Genomic DNA, 16,878 nt, shown 5'->3' with positions numbered 1-16,878 from the left:
AATTCTGTCCCATGCCCACTGGTTGCCCATCTGCTTAAGAAGGGAGAACAGTTTTCAGTAGCAAAATTATGCAGTCTAGGGTAGCAGAGGGAAAAACAGTGCCTGAAGACATTTTATTTACAGAGAAACTAATCCTATTTCAAAAGAGGGAAAGCTTACTGCATTAAGAGAAAAAGAAGATAGCAATTAGAATGCTGCTAAGTAGCTTGTTGGTTGCAGTTTCCTTGGTTGGTTGGTTTGGGGTTGTTTTTTTGGGGGGGGGGGCAGGAGAGGGGGGTTTTGTTGTTGTTGTTTTTTTTAAACACATAAACCAAGCATTCTCTATGCTTGTAATAGTCTAGTTTGGCTTATAAATAACTCAACTACAGTACAGAAAAAAGCTACCGGCTTCACAGTTTCAGATAAATGCTAGAACAAAGAATTGTGTCTAACTGTCACACTACTCGGTGCAGGCCTACAACTGCTGCTTTCCTTGCATCTCAAAGCAATTTATAAACAAGACAGCATCACCATCACTTCCAAGATGGAGAAAGTGATTTGCCCTAATTGCTGAGGATAGAACACTGGTCAGGTTCCAGTCCAGTTTCTACTAGGCACATTGCTGAGAATGGCAAAGGCATTTGTTAGCTTTCTGCTAATGGCATCTACTTGCACCCTTTAAGCTTGCTAAACTGTTTCAATTCCTAAAATGTGTTCTGACATCACAAAGGCTATTGTGCATGTCTAAGTGTAGCACATTTATTTAAGGGAGGCTCTGTCGCACTAAAAAGTTTCAGCAGGACAAATAAATGCACTGCTTATAGCACCTTTCATTCCCCTTATAAGTGATTTTTACCATTGAAAACAAACTACTAGCACTACTACAACTGCATGTGCTTGGAACAAAGTTCTCTACTGTTTTATTATACACCAGGCCATCACAGTGTTATGATCAGGTTCTCGCTGATTTAAAAAAAACCCAATAAACAAAACACAAACAAAACCCAATTTTCAGGTTAAAAAAGTAACCCAAAATCCACATTTTTCTGTGATCAAAATGAAACACCAGTAATACATGGATATATATTACTATAAAATGTGGATTTTGGGTTACTTTTTTAACCTGAAAATTGGGTTGTTCTGTGTTTTTGGTTTTTAAATCGGAGAAAACCAGGATCCCTGGTTACGATGACCAGAAAGCAGCCAGAACTTCAGTTTAATCAATGTATATGGATGGTCAAATGGCCTCTCACAATAAGTACTTTCCACTGACCTTTCTAGGCAGGGCATTCAACTTTACATTAAGAAAAAATCACTTGTATGTATAAACAAACTCTATACGCCTTACTTAAGTGTAAATGTAGGAATTTGGCATATTAGCACAGCATTCCACAAGGCTATACTTGGAAAGCAATATATATACAAATGTAAGACTAGTCAGAGCTGAGAGAGATGGAGGCATGTGGTAAAAACTACACTTTCTCAAAGTGCTTTTTTTAATCTAGCAGAAGTTCCCTCAGCAGTTCCTGTTCTACTGTACTGAACTTTGAGGGTTTCTTTTCCTGATTTGACCTCTTATCACATCTAAGCCAGGAAGTGAAAAATAGTTTAAGTGAATTAAGTTCTTACAAAACTGCAGTATCTAATTTCTTCTCCAGCCCCTCTCATAACTTGACAGAAAAGTTGGATAGTCCTAGTTTCCTTTGTCATCAAGGCTGTGATACACAGATGTATCTAGAGTACTGAACTTGTTTGATGCTGTCCAGGTTGACACTTCAGCCCTACCAAATGCAGACTAAGCAAACAATATTGAGGCCATATTTCTATTTTGAAAGTGGCTAACACCTTCCACCTTCATGTATATTTTAAAATAATCCAAACAAATCCTTTGATAGAAATAAAATATTGTAAAGAGGAGGAGCAGAAAGAATCAGTACTCGTGTGTGGGTGTTGTTCCTGGGATAATGTAACATCAGTTGTAGCTACATAAGATTAATTGTCCCCAACAGCATACTGCTGAGAGAACCAGTGTGGCATTCTGGCCCAAGCTTTTCAGTTGGAGTCCTGCAGGAAGCTCTCATGCTCTTCCAACTTTGGTAGAGGGATGTTACCTAATAGGAAACAGATAATGAGAGTATGAGACAGCCTGCTAGTTTCCTGAATGATATTGCTGCAACTCACATGCTTGTCCTTGTGGCTTAAACACTTACCAGTGACTAGGTTTTCCCCTGCAAAAAAGCTGCACCTGAGTTTACAGAAAGCTGCCTTTTGTAAAGAGTCTGTATAAGCAACATTAGGTGTAAATATAAAGCCATAACTTCTGCAGTGCTATTAAGTAATAATGAGCTAGGGTCCTATCCCTTTATCTTAACAAGTGACTGTGGTTATCACCCTAGTTCAGTACATGCTTACCACCATTTAGTACATACAGAAGCGAATTAATTGACAGGTTAATACTTCTTAAAACCAGGGCAGGTATCAAGTCCCATTTGGCATCATCTGTAACAGAACTCTACCTGGTGGAGATTCAAAATATTCTTCTGCTGTCTGGCTGGCATTTTGTAGCAGCTCCTTGGTGCAGTTGCCTTCTGTGATGTTATCTTCTCTGAGATACAGACACCTGGGGAACACAGGAAACTTAATGTTCTTTTTCCAAATGACCTGCTTTTCCAACTATGCTTTGGAGAGTCTGATACAGGATGCAAAGTCATGCTCTAGAATCAGAAGGAAGTGCCTTAAAAACTTGTCATACTAAAATATGGTAGTTGCATCTTGAATTTAGGTCTTGCTCAGAGACCCCTGGCAGTTGGGTAACTCACTTCTGCCAGTTCCATGGTTCAGGTCAAGCTTTACATTTGACCAGGCACATGTGTTGTTGCCACTTACTGAGCTTTCCTGAAATGAGCAATACCATGTCATGAGTTCTCTGAAGAAACAAATACAGCAGTTGGCCTAGTGCTTAAGATTATCAGCCCTACTCTGTATAGAGCTGAGTGAAACAAATTTCTCATATAAGCATGCAGAAAAGCTGGTTTCTTTATGAACTGAAGCTGCTAAAGAAACTAATACAAAGAAAGTATTGTGTTTATAAACTGTCCCTGAAGCTGTTCAGTGTGCAGAACACCAAGTGCAAGAACATTCTGGAGTGATTTACAATGATTTTGCATTTGTAATAGAAAATATCCTGTAACATGAATGGTCTACATAAGAACATTAAGAAATTTGTGTACAGCTTTGTCGTGTTTATATTCCAAGTTGAGGGACACTGTGGACACTCCTCTACCCCTCTCAAAAGAAAAAAAACACGTGACCTAGAATAAAGGATTTTGTGGAAGACCAGCCAACTGCATAGTTGGCATGATTAGTGGAAAAAAATCATCAAACTTTACTGCAGCTTTTCTTTGGAAAACTAGTAGTTAAAGCAGGTCACTAACCATAATTTTTTACCTGTCCTCAAGTACCGAATCCATTGGCTCTATCCCTTCTGTGTTAACCTCATGAAGTTGATCAGCAAATTGAATTGCTTTCTCCAGCCGCTCTACACCCTCCCAATTGCGAAAATCAACTAGTGCCAGTCGTTCCAGATGATCAAGCAACTCCATGGTTACTTTTTTCTTTGAGAAAGGTGGGGGGAAAAAGAAGTCACATATTTAGGTCCTGGAAGAAGACTACCATATGGGGACGAGTTAGGATAGGCAGAATAAACATAAAGCTAGATAAACTATCCTGAGTCTTCACCAGAGGATATTGGGAATTCCTCTATTATTCAGTCTCAGATTCACAGTGATCATTTAGCAGAAGCAGACTGGCCTGGACTAAATGTACACATGTTGATGGATTCATTATACCTGAGGAAGCAGTTTCTGTTCCTCCAGTTGCCATTCTGGATTCTGATCAGTCTAAAGTGGAAGAGATGGGCCATGATAAATATAAGGCATGGTAGGTGAAAACAGACTAACCATACAGATAGCATATTATGTGCGCACACACACTTGTTAGTCTACAACAGGGGTAGGCACTCCCAACCAGCACTGGTGCCACAGTGCAGCAATCAAAAGCATTCTCTTGGCACACGTGCCTTAGGGTGGATGGCAGGGAAGGGACTAGGGCTGTACTCCCTTGCGGACCCTGCTATCTGCCCCAGCATGCCAATATCTGTCAGGTCAAGGTTATGGGTGTTTGGGCACTCTGCCCAAAAACGTTGCCAAGCTCTGATCTACAAGGTGCAAATCACTGCTGCCTCCTGCCTGATAGCTCTACACTGCTTGGAGGCCCCGGGAGGGACAAGGCTCCGTCAGCTGGGGATTTTTACAGTATGTTTAACTGACTCCACATTGAGGGGGAAATTCCCGAGAGGAGGCGGAAGGCACCGAATCAGACCAAGAAACGAAGCAGAGACCGCGTCCCCCTCCAGCCTTCGCGCTCTCGCACCCGGACCCGGGATGCTCGGTACAACTGGAGCCCGAAAAAGCAACGGGCCCGGTCCCAGCCCCCGCCCTCAGCGCTGCGGCTGCCGGGCTCTCGCTTCCAAGGAGGCGCCCCCGAGGCGGAGCCTCCCGCCCCCAGCCCATGGGGCGCGACAAAGCGTGACCGGCCCCAGCGCTGGCAGCCACCTGCCGACCGCCGGCCGTCCCCCGCGCCAGGCGGCTCCTGCCCCAAGACCAGGCGGCGCAAAGGCAGCGGCTGTTCCGCAGCGCCCACATCTAGGCCCAGTGGAGGAGCCGCGCGGCGGAAATGCGCGGTCTAGCTGCGCCAGGCGGGAAATACGTCACGGCAAGACCCGCCCCTTGGGCGGTGGCAGTTCCGCCATGAACAGCGTGGGCGAGGCCTGTACAGAGCTGAAGCGCGAGTACGACCAGTGCTTCAACCGCTGGTTCGCTGAGAAGTTCCTCAAGGGCGAGAGCGCGGGGGACCCTTGCATGCAGCTCTTCAAGCGCTACCAGCTCTGCGTGCAGGTGGGCGCCGCGCCCGCGTGAGGGACCCGCCTCCCGGTCTTCCCCTGTAGGGAAGGTCCGGCCCGTCGTGCTGCGTGAGGCCGGTGTAGAGGAAGGGGCCGCGGGCCTGTTGCTGGCAGTCGCGAGCCGGGGAGTTGCTAAACCCTCTTAGCCCGCACCCGCTGCTGCTTCTGCTCTCGGCGTCCTGGCGGGGAGGCAGATCCCGGGGCCCGGGCGCCGCCGGGAGAAGAAATGCCGTGCGAGAGCTGTCGGGTCGTTCGTCGACACCGTGGTGACGTCTGCAGTGGTAGCACGGGCTCCTCTTTTCTCAAATGTTTCCTTTTCAAACACATCCCTTGCATCTATTTCTCACCTGGCCATAGGCCAGCTTCGCTTCTTCTTTACAAACTCAAGTGTTTTATTTCCTTGAGCCAAAACATGGGATGAGGAGCTGCCCCGTGTGGCACAGACTTCAGTGGGATGTTTTTATTTGCAACCCTACCTCACTGAGAGGCTACAATGACCTGTAGGGCTGTATTATATAATGCCCATAGTCAGCTGCTTTGGATTGCTAGAAGTATCTAGAGTCATATCAGTTTTTTGACAGGCTAAAACTTCACAAAGGAGCAGCCTTTCCAGGCCAGTCTAAAGAAGCATTACCATGTCTTCTTACAGAAACTACTCAATATACATGAGGTTACATTTGCTCATTTTGCAGTATGAGGTCAGCAGGATCCACACCCTGCAAGGAGCCAAACACCTGAGCCATCATTCCTTAATGATTTCCAACACAGGTAGAAGGGGTTGACCACACAGTTCAGTTTACAAGTTCAGCCCAAACTGAACTTCCCTGAGATGTTCTGCATCCTGGGAGCTGAAGTCTAATTAGATATTTTCTGGGGTCTCCTTTGTTCAGAACTAGAATGAAGTCTGTCTGTTCTAGATGGTAGGTCTCCCATCTGTGTTTCAAATCATCAACGAATGGAATTGATGGTACCTTAGCCTGTTCACTGAGAATCTTTTGAGTGTCCCTTTGGGATTTTTAGCCATTTAATTTTACAAAACTTATCATTTCCACTCATGCCTTCTTTACTGTTTCCTTACATTTCATTATTCATAATGTGCATTCTCCTTTCCCTTTTGGTTAAGAACCACTTCATTAATTTCTTTCCTTCAGCAAAGGAGTTCTATTCCTCCAATGGTGCTGTAAATCTAAAATTTAGTCCACAAATCCTTCATCCACTTCTGTTTTTGTTTTTTCTGCTTCCAGCACTGTGGCTTCTTCAGAGAGTCCCTCAGTTTGCTTTCTTTCCCTTACCAAGTAGAATTTGTCCTTTTACTGAGGGGGTGGTGGGAGGGAGTGTGCATGTAAGATGAGTGAGGGTCTAGGCTGCAGTTCAGTACTGAATTAGCAGGAGCTCTTTGGTCCATCTTGGATGGAAGCCTTAATACCAATTTGAGCTAGAGCAGAGTGGTCTTAAATCACATCAGGCACCAAGAAAGTCTTCACAGCAAAAGATGTATAAAATACTTGCTTTTTTTTCTCCTAGAAAGCTATTAAGGAGAAGGACATCCCTATTGAAGGGCTGGAATTCATGGGCCCCAGCAAAGGAAAAGCTGAAAACTCCTCATGACTTCAGTTGGACCACACAGAACCATTAGCTTGATCTTTGGGCTCAAAAAAAAATCATCTTACAAAAGACTAGAGGACAGCTGATGGGAAGGTGGCTTTAAATTGGCTGCTGCTTCTGTCTGTTTTTTTTTTAAAGCAAGAAGTCGTCTGTGCAGTTTTTTTACGCTGAGCTGTGTGGCAATTACTGTTTCATTTGTAATGAGCGTTGGTGGTGGTTTGCATTCTGCAGTGTGAAAAACCCTTTAACTTCCTAAACAAATGTACTCTAAACTGAGGAATGCTTGTTAAGATTGGTTTCTATTTCTTATTTAAATATTAGATGATTTTGAATGTTAAGATGAACGTGAAAAGGTGCATGCTGCCAAATTTTAGTGGGCTACATCTTGGCTGATCCTGGTTTTACTAGATATTATGGGCTACAGCCTTGCCTCTCATCCATTGAATTATAGCAGTGTTTTAAATGCTACCACCATTGGGTCTGCAGTGTTTGAACATATGTAATGAAGAATGTAGCTTGGTCTGGTCAAGTTATACTTAACTAAAGGATGCAGCAGTGTAGTTAAACCCGCTTTTGGCCTTCAAGAAAGGCAGAAGGCAACCTGCCACAGGGGAGATGCACCGACTTCAGGAGTTATGCTCAGTAGCCTCACTTAAAGCACTGATAATGTTACCACTGTCTACTAGCAAGCTTCAAGAGTAAAGTTGCAGTGCATGCTTAGTCAGTATCCTTTACACAATAAAAATGCCAGATTGGCCCTAGTTACTTGATTTGGCTTTAGGCAGACTTTGAATTGGATAAGGGTATCTGTATTGCTTTTCTTTCAGTAGAGACTTCTTGCTACTGTGGAGTCAGAATAAAAATCTGAAGGAAGAAGAAGAAAAAGCACATCAAGATAGGACTACCTAAGGCGTGTCCAGCACCCACATTTAGTAGTTTAGTCTTTTTTTTTTTTTAAGAGTTACTTCACTTAGATTTTGAAATACTTTGGGTATAGTATTGCTAGCGGTATAAGCTTAATATCTCTTTTTCTGTAAGTACAAACACTAGTCTTTAGAACTATCCTGTGAATTGTAAGTGGCTAGAGACCGCTCATAAGGAAATAATTTTTCCCTGTCAGGTTTCTAATAGCTATTTCCTTATGCAGACATGAGGAGGTCTGTTAGGAATACGTTCCACCTTTTTCAATTCACTGAATATCCTACAAGATCCCTTAAGAAAATGGCTTTTTCTTGCTTTTGTTCAGTTGGAGGAACTGAAAAGGCAAGGGATTTGGGGGTTTGAGGGACCCAAATCAGGGCTCATTCTTTCCCTTCATGTGGACATTGAAGTTTGCAAAAGAGAAAATTCCCAGCCAGTTCAATAAAAGAGCTGAGTCTTTCACCCCCAAGACCACTATGGTGAAGACAAGGGGCTGCTGGATTGCGAGGGGAATATGGAGTCAAAGGGTAAAGGGCAAAGTCCAACCTGATAAATCCTCCTCTGTTCTTTCAGAGCTCAAAACAGTGTTGGTTGTTTGGGAATACAGTTAGCAAGGGACCAGCTGTACTCCATTGTGCCTTCCTAGGTTCAAGAGTAGGAGTGCCCTACTCAATTAATGAGACTTGCAGGAGTGGAGCTATGACATGTTATGACATGCCATAGAAGGCTGTAAGCACAGTATCTCCAGACAATGGTGCTTTACAGGAGACTGGGGTTCTTAGGGTTTGTTAATACATCTGTAGCTGTAAACTGCTCTAGGGTCACAGGAATAAAAGTCCTCTCCTCTCCCAGTCTTTTTAATAGCTTTAAAAAGGTCAGTAAGTCATAGTAATATATCTGCAACATGGGGAATGAGTACTCAGTGCCATTAAAAGTACTTAGAACAAACAACACATCTTCCAGAAAGAAGAAGTTAAGGTTGCTTTTGCTCTTGTCTTGATTTTTCCTCTGCTGAATAGCAGTGCTCTGCAACTGTTGAACTCTTTAAGAGTGTATGTAGCCAGCCATGACCTTTAGAAATGAGATTGGCCTGAAACATTAAAACAACTGCACAGAGTATCCAAAAGACTGAACTGCCAACACCACACATGGCATAGCATGGTTAATCATTCCTAGAATATTCACCAAGCATTTAATCTTTGGGAACCTGACCCTGTAAAATGCTGTCTAATAATTGAGTCCCACCCAGAGTGTTGTTAGAAGCAGAGCTGGCTTATTTCCTTATCTAAATCTTTAAATTTAGTCTTAAGGCAGCCCTTGGAAAATGGCAGCTTTTAGATTTCACTCATTTTTTGATAAAGAAAAATAACGGCAATACTTTCTGGGCAAGGAACTCAGGAAAATAACAACAGCTTTTGACCGCAGGAAGACCATAAAAGAGCATTTTTTACTCTAGATTCCGGTTTCAAATTTCTGGCTTTATCTGGTTAATAACATGTAGGTGTTTGCATATCTAACAGTGCTAATATTGTGCAGCACCCTTAGAATGATCTTGTGGTACCCCAGGGTGCAACTGCACCCTTGTTAAGCACACAGACTAGATGAATGATTCTCAGAAGAAAACCAGAATGCTGTGTTAAGGTAAAGCTAACCATTACAGGTTTTTCCATACAGTACTTTGATTCTTCCGGCAGAGAAAGGGAAGGATGAAAGCTGACATTGTTGCAGGAACAGAATTAAGGTCATTTGAGATATGCAACTAACGTTCCTTAATTCAGAGTCACTTGTGCTTGCAACTTCACTCCATTTTACTGAAGCTTGTGTAGGAGGAAAACAAGGAATTGTAGTACCTGAAAACCAGCTCCACCAGACAGCACCTTAGATGTGCTTTAATGCAGGGGATAGTTTGTTTAAGCTACCTCATGTATTTGGCCAAAATTGCTTTGTTGAGCTGTAATAAAGGGTATGAATTAAATCCTGTAAAGTTGGGTTAGGGAAAACTGCATCTTCTTACATGGGCTTTTTGGAATTCTCCATTTCTTCTGATTCTAGCAACAGCATGAAGGAAAAATGCAAGAGGGTAGTTGGAGAAGAAATAAGCATTGATACATGAACATAAAAGTGTTTTCCTTATAACAAAACATACTTTTCATACATGGGAGGGGAAGAGCGCCCAGGGCAGATGATGGCTCAGCCTGCCCCAGATTTGAATGGTTCGTTTAGTAGTGTGAGTACAGGGGACAAGTTCTTTACCTCCCCACCTTTACCAGCCCCCCACCCCTCTACCTTTTGCTCCAGCTCCCCACCCTAGCTGCCTTGAACTGCCAGTTTCCTGACTAGGCTCACTGTTGCCAGCTTCCCTGAAGGATCAGAACTGTAGCAGAAGGTAGGGAAGGGGGTAGGCATCTGGCCCCTCACCCCACTACCACAGCAGTGTAGAGGATGAATTTTAGGATAATCTTCCACTAATTAAGTTTTGTACATGGAAAAATACTAATAGATTTACAATTTTTTATGTATATAATTAATTGCGGGGTGGGGAGAGGAAGGAGAGCAGGTCATCTTGGATCTGGGCAAACATGGTAGTAAGTTCATACAAAGCCTCCAGTCCATCAAGTTTCTGCAGAGACTGGGCTACTGGAAATCTAAAGGAAGAAACAAATAAACATCTTTGCTTCACTTCTATAGAAGAATGCTGCCATATGGAGCCCTACAGTATCTGATTTTGCATCTTAGGCTCTGACTGGACAGCTATATTCCACATGCTCCCTTCTCAACAATTTCTCTCCCTTCTACTAACTGCAGGTCTTATTTCCCATTCAGCTCACCCCCACCCCCCTTAACATCTCAGGTCATCAGAGATGCTGCACAGGATTTCTAAAGTAAACACCATTGATTAATGGGACTAAGTCTTGTTGATGGATCTGTTACTCCCTACATGTCTGGTGTACAGTTTGGAATATCAGGAACACTGGAATAGATGGATCAGTGCAAGCTTCTTTGCTGGAATAGATATATGTTTTTATTTTAGTAATATTCCTGCCCTTTGGTTGATATGGAAAGATTTGAGACCAATCAGTAAAGCATAAGTTATGGCTTTGGGAACAAGGTCAGTTAGACAGACCTCAAATTTAATTCATTTAATCTGAACCTGACACATGCTAAAGATCTTGATGCCTGCATGCATCCTCCACTCATCTGTTAGAGGCAATAATGATAAAGCAGAAGCCTGCAATAAGTAAGGGTTTGCTTAAAAAACAAAGCAGCAGCATTTAAGTCCATTATGGTCTTGCTTAAAAGTGAAAACCTTTTACCTGAAAGAGGTATTAACAATAAGACTATCTAGATGGGTAGAGACTAGAGCAAGACTTTTCACAACATTCACACAGAAATCCAAGTGGAGTTATTTATTTAAGGTAACCTCTTCTACAGGTACAGTACAAGAGGTCAGAATGTCATAACCTTACAGTACAGGAATGCAGAATAATTGTTTAGATGAAAGGTCCCATACAAATGTTCTGGTCAGAATATATCAGTACTTCAAGTTGTTGCTGTGGTCCACATCTTTAGTGATCATCTTCATAGCCAGTTGGGAGAGGATTGACATGGGGGTTGTGGAATAAACTTTTGTTCCCATCTCCCCAGGGGAAGGGCTGTTAAAAAGAAGAAATGTATTAAAAATTGCTTGGTAATCGCTTGACAGAAATGCTAAGGCACAAGAAAATAACACCTGTAAAAGGCAGTAAGGCCAGGCTCAAGAACATTATGCAACTGAAAGGCTAGTGAATGAGCCAACGATGCAGACCTCACATCTGTCATTTATGCTAGAACATAAATGATAAAAGCACAAAATGGAGCTTCAGTTTAAGTCTGGGGTGCTTGGATAAGTTATCATCCAAAAGGTAAAAAAGACAAAAACTTGTAATGCAGAGATGTGCAAAGAGCAGTCACAAGCATGTATTTGTAAGAATGAGTTTGAGTCACAGTATATCAAAGACAACTATGGATTAGAGGCAGCTTAGTATGAATCCATTCTGCATAGAAATGTAACACTAGAATGACAAATTAGAACCTCCTAATATTTTTACCCTTTCTTTCAACAAATTTCCTATGGATGACAGATGCTAACCACTATTTAAGGGATTCTCTCGTTTACAAGGCATCCCTCTTACTTCAACATAGTTGCAACTCCTATGCCTGCATAACCCCCACATTGATAACTCTGGTCCAGTCTTTTTCCTTATTCATTAATTTAATTCTAGCTTAAGATCAGAGAGATGTGCTATTAAGAGAAAAATTGTTTTGATGATGCATCAAATCCACTCCCAAGAAAATGAAAATAAGATGCATCCATTTACAAAAATGTCTTGGATGAGATCCAAAAAACTCACAACCCTCGTCACAGGAAGTGAACACTTAAAACCTTACAAATGCAAAGATGGTTCCTTGTCTTTCAGCAGACAAAAGGCGGGGTAGCTCACAATAGAACCATACTAAGTGATTTGAGGAAGTAATTGTCTGGGCCATACTGCCGCACATACCTTGGTCCTGATACGGAGATGAGGATAAGGAATGAACTCTGGTCTCTCATGCTTGTGCTGCGCCTTTAAGTAGCAGTTGAACATGCAGACTGCAACACCAGGTAAAGCAACAGTAAAGGTCAGGATCTTCCACATTCGAGCTAACAAGGAGAGAAACAGGATACTGAGGATGGGCAACATTAGAGAGAGTTTCAAAATCACACTTGCTAGCACAATGTTTCAGGAAGTCTTAGTAAAATGAGATGGAGCCTCACTCTATATTATTCTTGTTACAGAATGGGAAGTTCTGCATAACAACTTGTCATTGTTAAAAACTTTGGAAGCCGTCTCAAAATGAAGTTTCACGGTTCACACACGCCAAAAAAACCTGTTGTTTCAAAAGCAACTTCTGCAAAGCTTTGCTTATCTATGCTCAAGAATTAGATTTATTTTAAGTGGTAAGTTCTGACAGACTTAACAGTGGATTTCAAACCGAACAATATTATGATTGGCAAAGTGATTCATTACCCACAGCCTGCTTAATGTTTCCTTCTTTTCTTTTCCTTTTTTTTTTTGGTTAAAAGATTTGGTTATATGGGGCTAAGCACACAAAGCAAGCTTAATCATTGTACTGCTCGGTGCTCAACTTCAGAGCTTAGCCACCTAGTGGAGTTCCCACCTTGGCTACACATATGAGGCACAGAGAATTAAAAACTCAATAACAGCATCCACAAAACCCAACATGCTTTAAACAGGGATCTTCTGACAATGACAGTTAAAGATACCAAAGACAGGGAAAAGTCTCAAGCCCTGACTCTTCAGGGGTTAAGCAGGGCTGTCCTGGAGGCAGGAGGAGAGAATGCCAAATCAGGGCAACTGCCCCAGGCCCCATGCTTTGGGAGGCCCTGTGGAGCTGGGTGGGGGACAAGGCAGCAGCAGCACAGAGCAGCAGCTCCACATCCAGCCACTCACTACCCCACCCCCACAAGGGTTTCTCTGGGTCCAAGCCCGGATGGCAGCAGGGGTGGGGCCCTACAACCTAGCCGAGTCAGCTCTGGGCTTAGGCAACACACCTCCCCTATTAGGGATTTGCCCTGCACTGTCTTCCAGTAAGCACCTCTGTACTTCCAAGGGAGTAGATGGTGACACTCTCCTTTATCCAACACTTCCACTGGAAAAGCCCTCAGCTGGAAGGAGGAAGAGCTAAGCTGAAATCACTGGCCATGGCCAGTAAGGTGGACAGACACAGAGGCAGGACATTTAACCCATATGCCTGGGGGGGGGGGGTCGTTGTAAACAAGCCACGTGCTGGCCCCCAACGGACAAAGCATTCACCTAGGAATCAGTAAGAATGGATTGAGGAAGATGACTTGAGCCCAAGTCTCCAAAAGACTGAACAAGAACTTTAACCACACACATATCAGATGAGGGGGCAGCATGTCTTAGTCATTAAGTCCACCAGGAGAGGGCCTGGTTGATCCAGCCTGCAATTATAGCAGAGGAGGAATACTTAAGGGGAGAATCTGGCTGGGGGCAGAGCCGGACCAGCCTGTTGACAGGCTGTTTCCAGGCTGACCCACAAGCCCTGCAGGCATCTAGGAAGCTTTTATGCTAAAGGTTCGGGCACCCCCTAACTTGAGTTGCCCTCAGGATGCAGCAGCACTGGAGGCCCCAAGCGCCTCTGGGTGGCACACCTGAGCGCACGACGCAGGCACCCCCGGGGACCGTGGCCCCATCCCGAGCGGCCTGGCGGAGCGCCCTGGCTCCCGCTGTAGGACAGCGCCAGCCCGGCCGCACCGCAGGGCCCCGGTCGCCTCAGCGCCGCGCGTCGTGCCCGAGGGCCCAAGGGCGGGGCCCGCACCTCCGCTGGCGCCAGAGCCCGCGCAGCCGCGCCGCGGGAAGAGGAACAGCCTCTGGCAAGAACCACTGCCCGCCCGGCCCGCGCAAGGTCACCGGCGCCCGGCCCGGCCCCGCGCTTACCCCCGCTGCCCTCCCCATGACCCGGTGCTGCCACCGACAGCGTGCGCCGCCCGAGCGGTGAGCGGGGGGCGCAGGTGAGAACCAGCCGGGGAAGCCTCGCGAGCACCCCCATCTTGCTCGGCCGCAGCGAACCGAGAGCAGCCGCACCGGAACCGGAAGTAACCGGGGTGCCGGCCTGCAGAGGACACGGAATGCGCATGCGCACCCGCCTCAGCGCGCATGCGCCTTCAGCCGAACAGGTTCCGCCCTGTGATTGACCTTGAACCATCAGGCCGCGGCGGGCTGCGCTCGCTTTACTGCACAGGCGCCAATGCACTGACGTTTATTCGTCACGTGGCTCCCCTGATGGTGAATCTGCCGCCATTTTGAACGTCGAGCGGCTCCCGCCACTTGTCCCGGCCCCGCTCTCTCCTCCCGGGGGAGTTACCTCCAGCCCGCGGGTTTTCCACACGCTGTGGATGTGCAGTCGGGGAGGGCAAGGTGGAGTTGTTAAACCCTGACCTGCTCGGTGGGGCTCTGGCCTCGGGGAGAGCTGGGCCCAGCGCTCATGGCCTTGACTGCCTTTCTTTGTGGCAATGTAGATCATGATGCTTTTGCAGTGCGAGTCACTGCTCAGTGCGGACCTGCACTGGGATTTGCCTTCAGGGCTGCCCTGACCTGTGGAGGATTCTCTCTCTGGCTGTGACGGTCAGAGCAGCAGGCTCCTGTGCCTGAAACAAGCCCACTGTCCCCAGGGATGTGCTTCTGCGTGACGAGATGTTTCTGATAATACAAAGTGGGGAAAAGGTCTTGAAAATCCATCTTCTGTTCCTACCGTGAAGAGGTAGAGAGACACTTGTCCTTCCAGAGCCATGGGACTTGGAGCCATGTAGTGGCTTTTGTAACATTTTGTACTGACTATATTTTTAAATATTTAGCTCATGGCAATTGAGACATGTCAAGTGCCTGTACCTGCAGCATTTCAGTCAGAAATGTATCACGTAGGTGACTGGAGACTCCATGGTTTTTTCATGTAGAATGCACAAGTTGCGTGGTCTGATATCTGTTTTGTGACTTGAACATGTTATGTATATAGATGCAGGACTAAATCATGATTTTTTGGGGGCTATGGAAGAGCAGATCCTAAGTATCACTGAAGTCAGCAGAATCAGTTCAGGTTACACTACTGTGAATAAGAGCAGAATCTGAACAATAGGGTGCAAATGTCTACTTAAGCCCCCTCGGGCCATTTTTTAAAAAGGATATAGCACAGCATTGTGGAGTTGTTTGACTAAAAGTGCAAATGATCCTAGAATAGAGAAATGACAAGAGACCAAATTACTATAGGGAGATTTTGATGCTGTATAGCTTTTTATCTTGCTGGCTGGTATTTAGAATTAAATTTAGCAAAAAAAAGTCTTTCTTCTCCGCGTTTTGGACTAAGTCAGTTTTCATTTAAGTGAATTCATCTTCAGTGAACTTGCCCCCTAAAAAGTGTAATGTGCTTTGCGAGCACAGGTGTTGGGTTCTCTTTTTTACCAACTTTTTATTGGAATCTGACTATTGCTCATGTGATCTTTACAAGAAGCCATGTAAAAAGAGAGTGTACATCTTTAGACTCATCGCTTCTTCAGTACACCAAGAGGCTGCTGTGCCAAGGAGAGAGAGAATAGAGAGACTGAGGAGTGCAAGCTAAGGACAGCTGGAAGATCTGAACTGTGCATTGTGGAGAAGGAGCCAGAGTTTCCTGGCAAGATGCTCAGTTCCAAAGAGAGAACAAAGAAGTGCTGCTGTCCACTGAAGAAAGTGTCTGTGCAAGGAGCTGTAAAAGGTACACCTCATCTGTATAGTGAAAGTTCCTAAACTGGGATTACATTATTACACTCTTGTGCTCTAGTTGTGTTATAAGACCTAAACTTCATTTACATTTCATATACCATGGTTTGATCCTTTCTACATAGGCAAGACCAAGCATGTTGTAATGTGATTCAGTCCCTGTATGTTGTAGCGTAAATCACCTGAAATAATAGGTGCCTCCCCTTGATCCAGTGGAAGTAAAGGGATTGTGACAGGATGGTGCCTGAAAGCCACCTTGATGCTCCCTAGTGGCTGCCCTGATCCTGCCCAGTTCCAATTCCAGCCTGCCAGGTTCTCATCTTGCTTCATTACCTGTTTCACCTTGGTATTAAAAAGTAATGAAGGGAGGCTGCCCTTGGAGTCTGGTGGGCACAGGGTGCACTCTTGCTCTTTCTGTACTCACCTTGGTTGCATAAGGGCCAAATTTATAGTCTCCTTCCACCCCTGTAGCCACCACCATGCCTTGCAGATGTTACTTTGTCCACAGAGTGTTCCTTGTGAAGAGGTCACAGACCTCTTAGCTTTAGTCCCTATTTTCTCTGGCTGCAGGCATCCAACCTTGACCCACTGCTTTGGGCCCAGCTTTCTCAGCCTCAGCCCTTGCTGGGTATCTAGTCTCCAGACCCCTTGCCCCTGTCTTAACACTTAGTCTCAGCCCCCGCTGGGGTCCCTGACCAGGGCAAGGCTGCTCTCTGTTCAGGGTCCCCTGGCATGCTGGCCCCAGGGTGATTAGTTAGGTGCCCCTGCAACAGCCCTGTGGCTTCCTCTTCACCTCTTACAGCCACCCCCAGTCCACCAGTGGTACAGCAAACAGACATATATTAACACAACTAAAACATGCACATACTGCCTTCACTAAGTTCACCTCCCATAAGCTATAACTCCCAGGGCTAGGCCTGTTCTCACCCTTATGGGTAGCCTCTGTTCCCTTGGGCACTGCTTCCCAGAGTAAGCTCCTCTCCCTGCAGCCCACAGGGCCTGACTGCCCCATCTGGCTCCAGGAACTGGGCTTATGTAACTAGGAAGCCCTCCACCTCCCTCCCCCCACAACCAGAACAAAGGTTGGGTTTTTTTCTT

At 45.1% G+C, this 16,878-nt stretch overlaps 3 protein-coding genes across 3 annotated transcripts; 1 reads left to right on the top strand and 2 right to left on the bottom strand.

Annotated features, from left to right (window-relative positions):
- Positions 1 to 81: 81 nt before the first annotated feature.
- GATC (glutamyl-tRNA amidotransferase subunit C) lies at positions 82 to 4,748 on the bottom strand. Its single transcript, XM_090062174.1, has 5 exons — positions 4,593 to 4,748; positions 3,828 to 3,878; positions 3,427 to 3,593; positions 2,496 to 2,599; positions 82 to 2,090 (listed from the first exon to the last, which is right to left on the bottom strand). Exons 1-5 carry the CDS (start codon positions 4,680 to 4,682, stop codon positions 2,032 to 2,034), a joined length of 471 nt encoding a protein of 156 aa, XP_089918300.1. The 5' UTR covers positions 4,683 to 4,748; the 3' UTR covers positions 82 to 2,031.
- Positions 4,747 to 7,314, top strand: TRIAP1 (TP53 regulated inhibitor of apoptosis 1). Its single transcript, XM_090062175.1, has 2 exons — positions 4,747 to 4,934; positions 6,464 to 7,314. The coding sequence occupies exons 1-2, from the start codon at positions 4,788 to 4,790 to the stop codon at positions 6,545 to 6,547; spliced, it is 231 nt and encodes a 76-aa protein (XP_089918301.1). The 5' UTR covers positions 4,747 to 4,787; the 3' UTR covers positions 6,548 to 7,314.
- A 3,543-nt stretch (positions 7,315 to 10,857) lies between these two features.
- Positions 10,858 to 14,134, bottom strand: COX6A1 (cytochrome c oxidase subunit 6A1). Its single transcript, XM_090062173.1, has 3 exons — positions 13,966 to 14,134; positions 12,007 to 12,146; positions 10,858 to 11,118 (listed from the first exon to the last, which is right to left on the bottom strand). The coding sequence occupies exons 1-3, from the start codon at positions 14,075 to 14,077 to the stop codon at positions 11,032 to 11,034; spliced, it is 339 nt and encodes a 112-aa protein (XP_089918299.1). The 5' UTR covers positions 14,078 to 14,134; the 3' UTR covers positions 10,858 to 11,031.
- Positions 14,135 to 16,878: the final 2,744 nt, after the last annotated feature.

Source organism: Crocodylus siamensis, chromosome 9 (genome assembly GCF_052110815.1).
Source record: "Crocodylus siamensis isolate JL-2025a chromosome 9, ASM5211081v1, whole genome shotgun sequence".
Lineage (NCBI taxonomy): Eukaryota > Metazoa > Chordata > Crocodylia > Crocodylidae > Crocodylus > Crocodylus siamensis.
The sequence above is the reverse complement of the archived record's forward strand: the minus strand, read 5'-3'. Positions and strand labels throughout refer to the sequence as shown.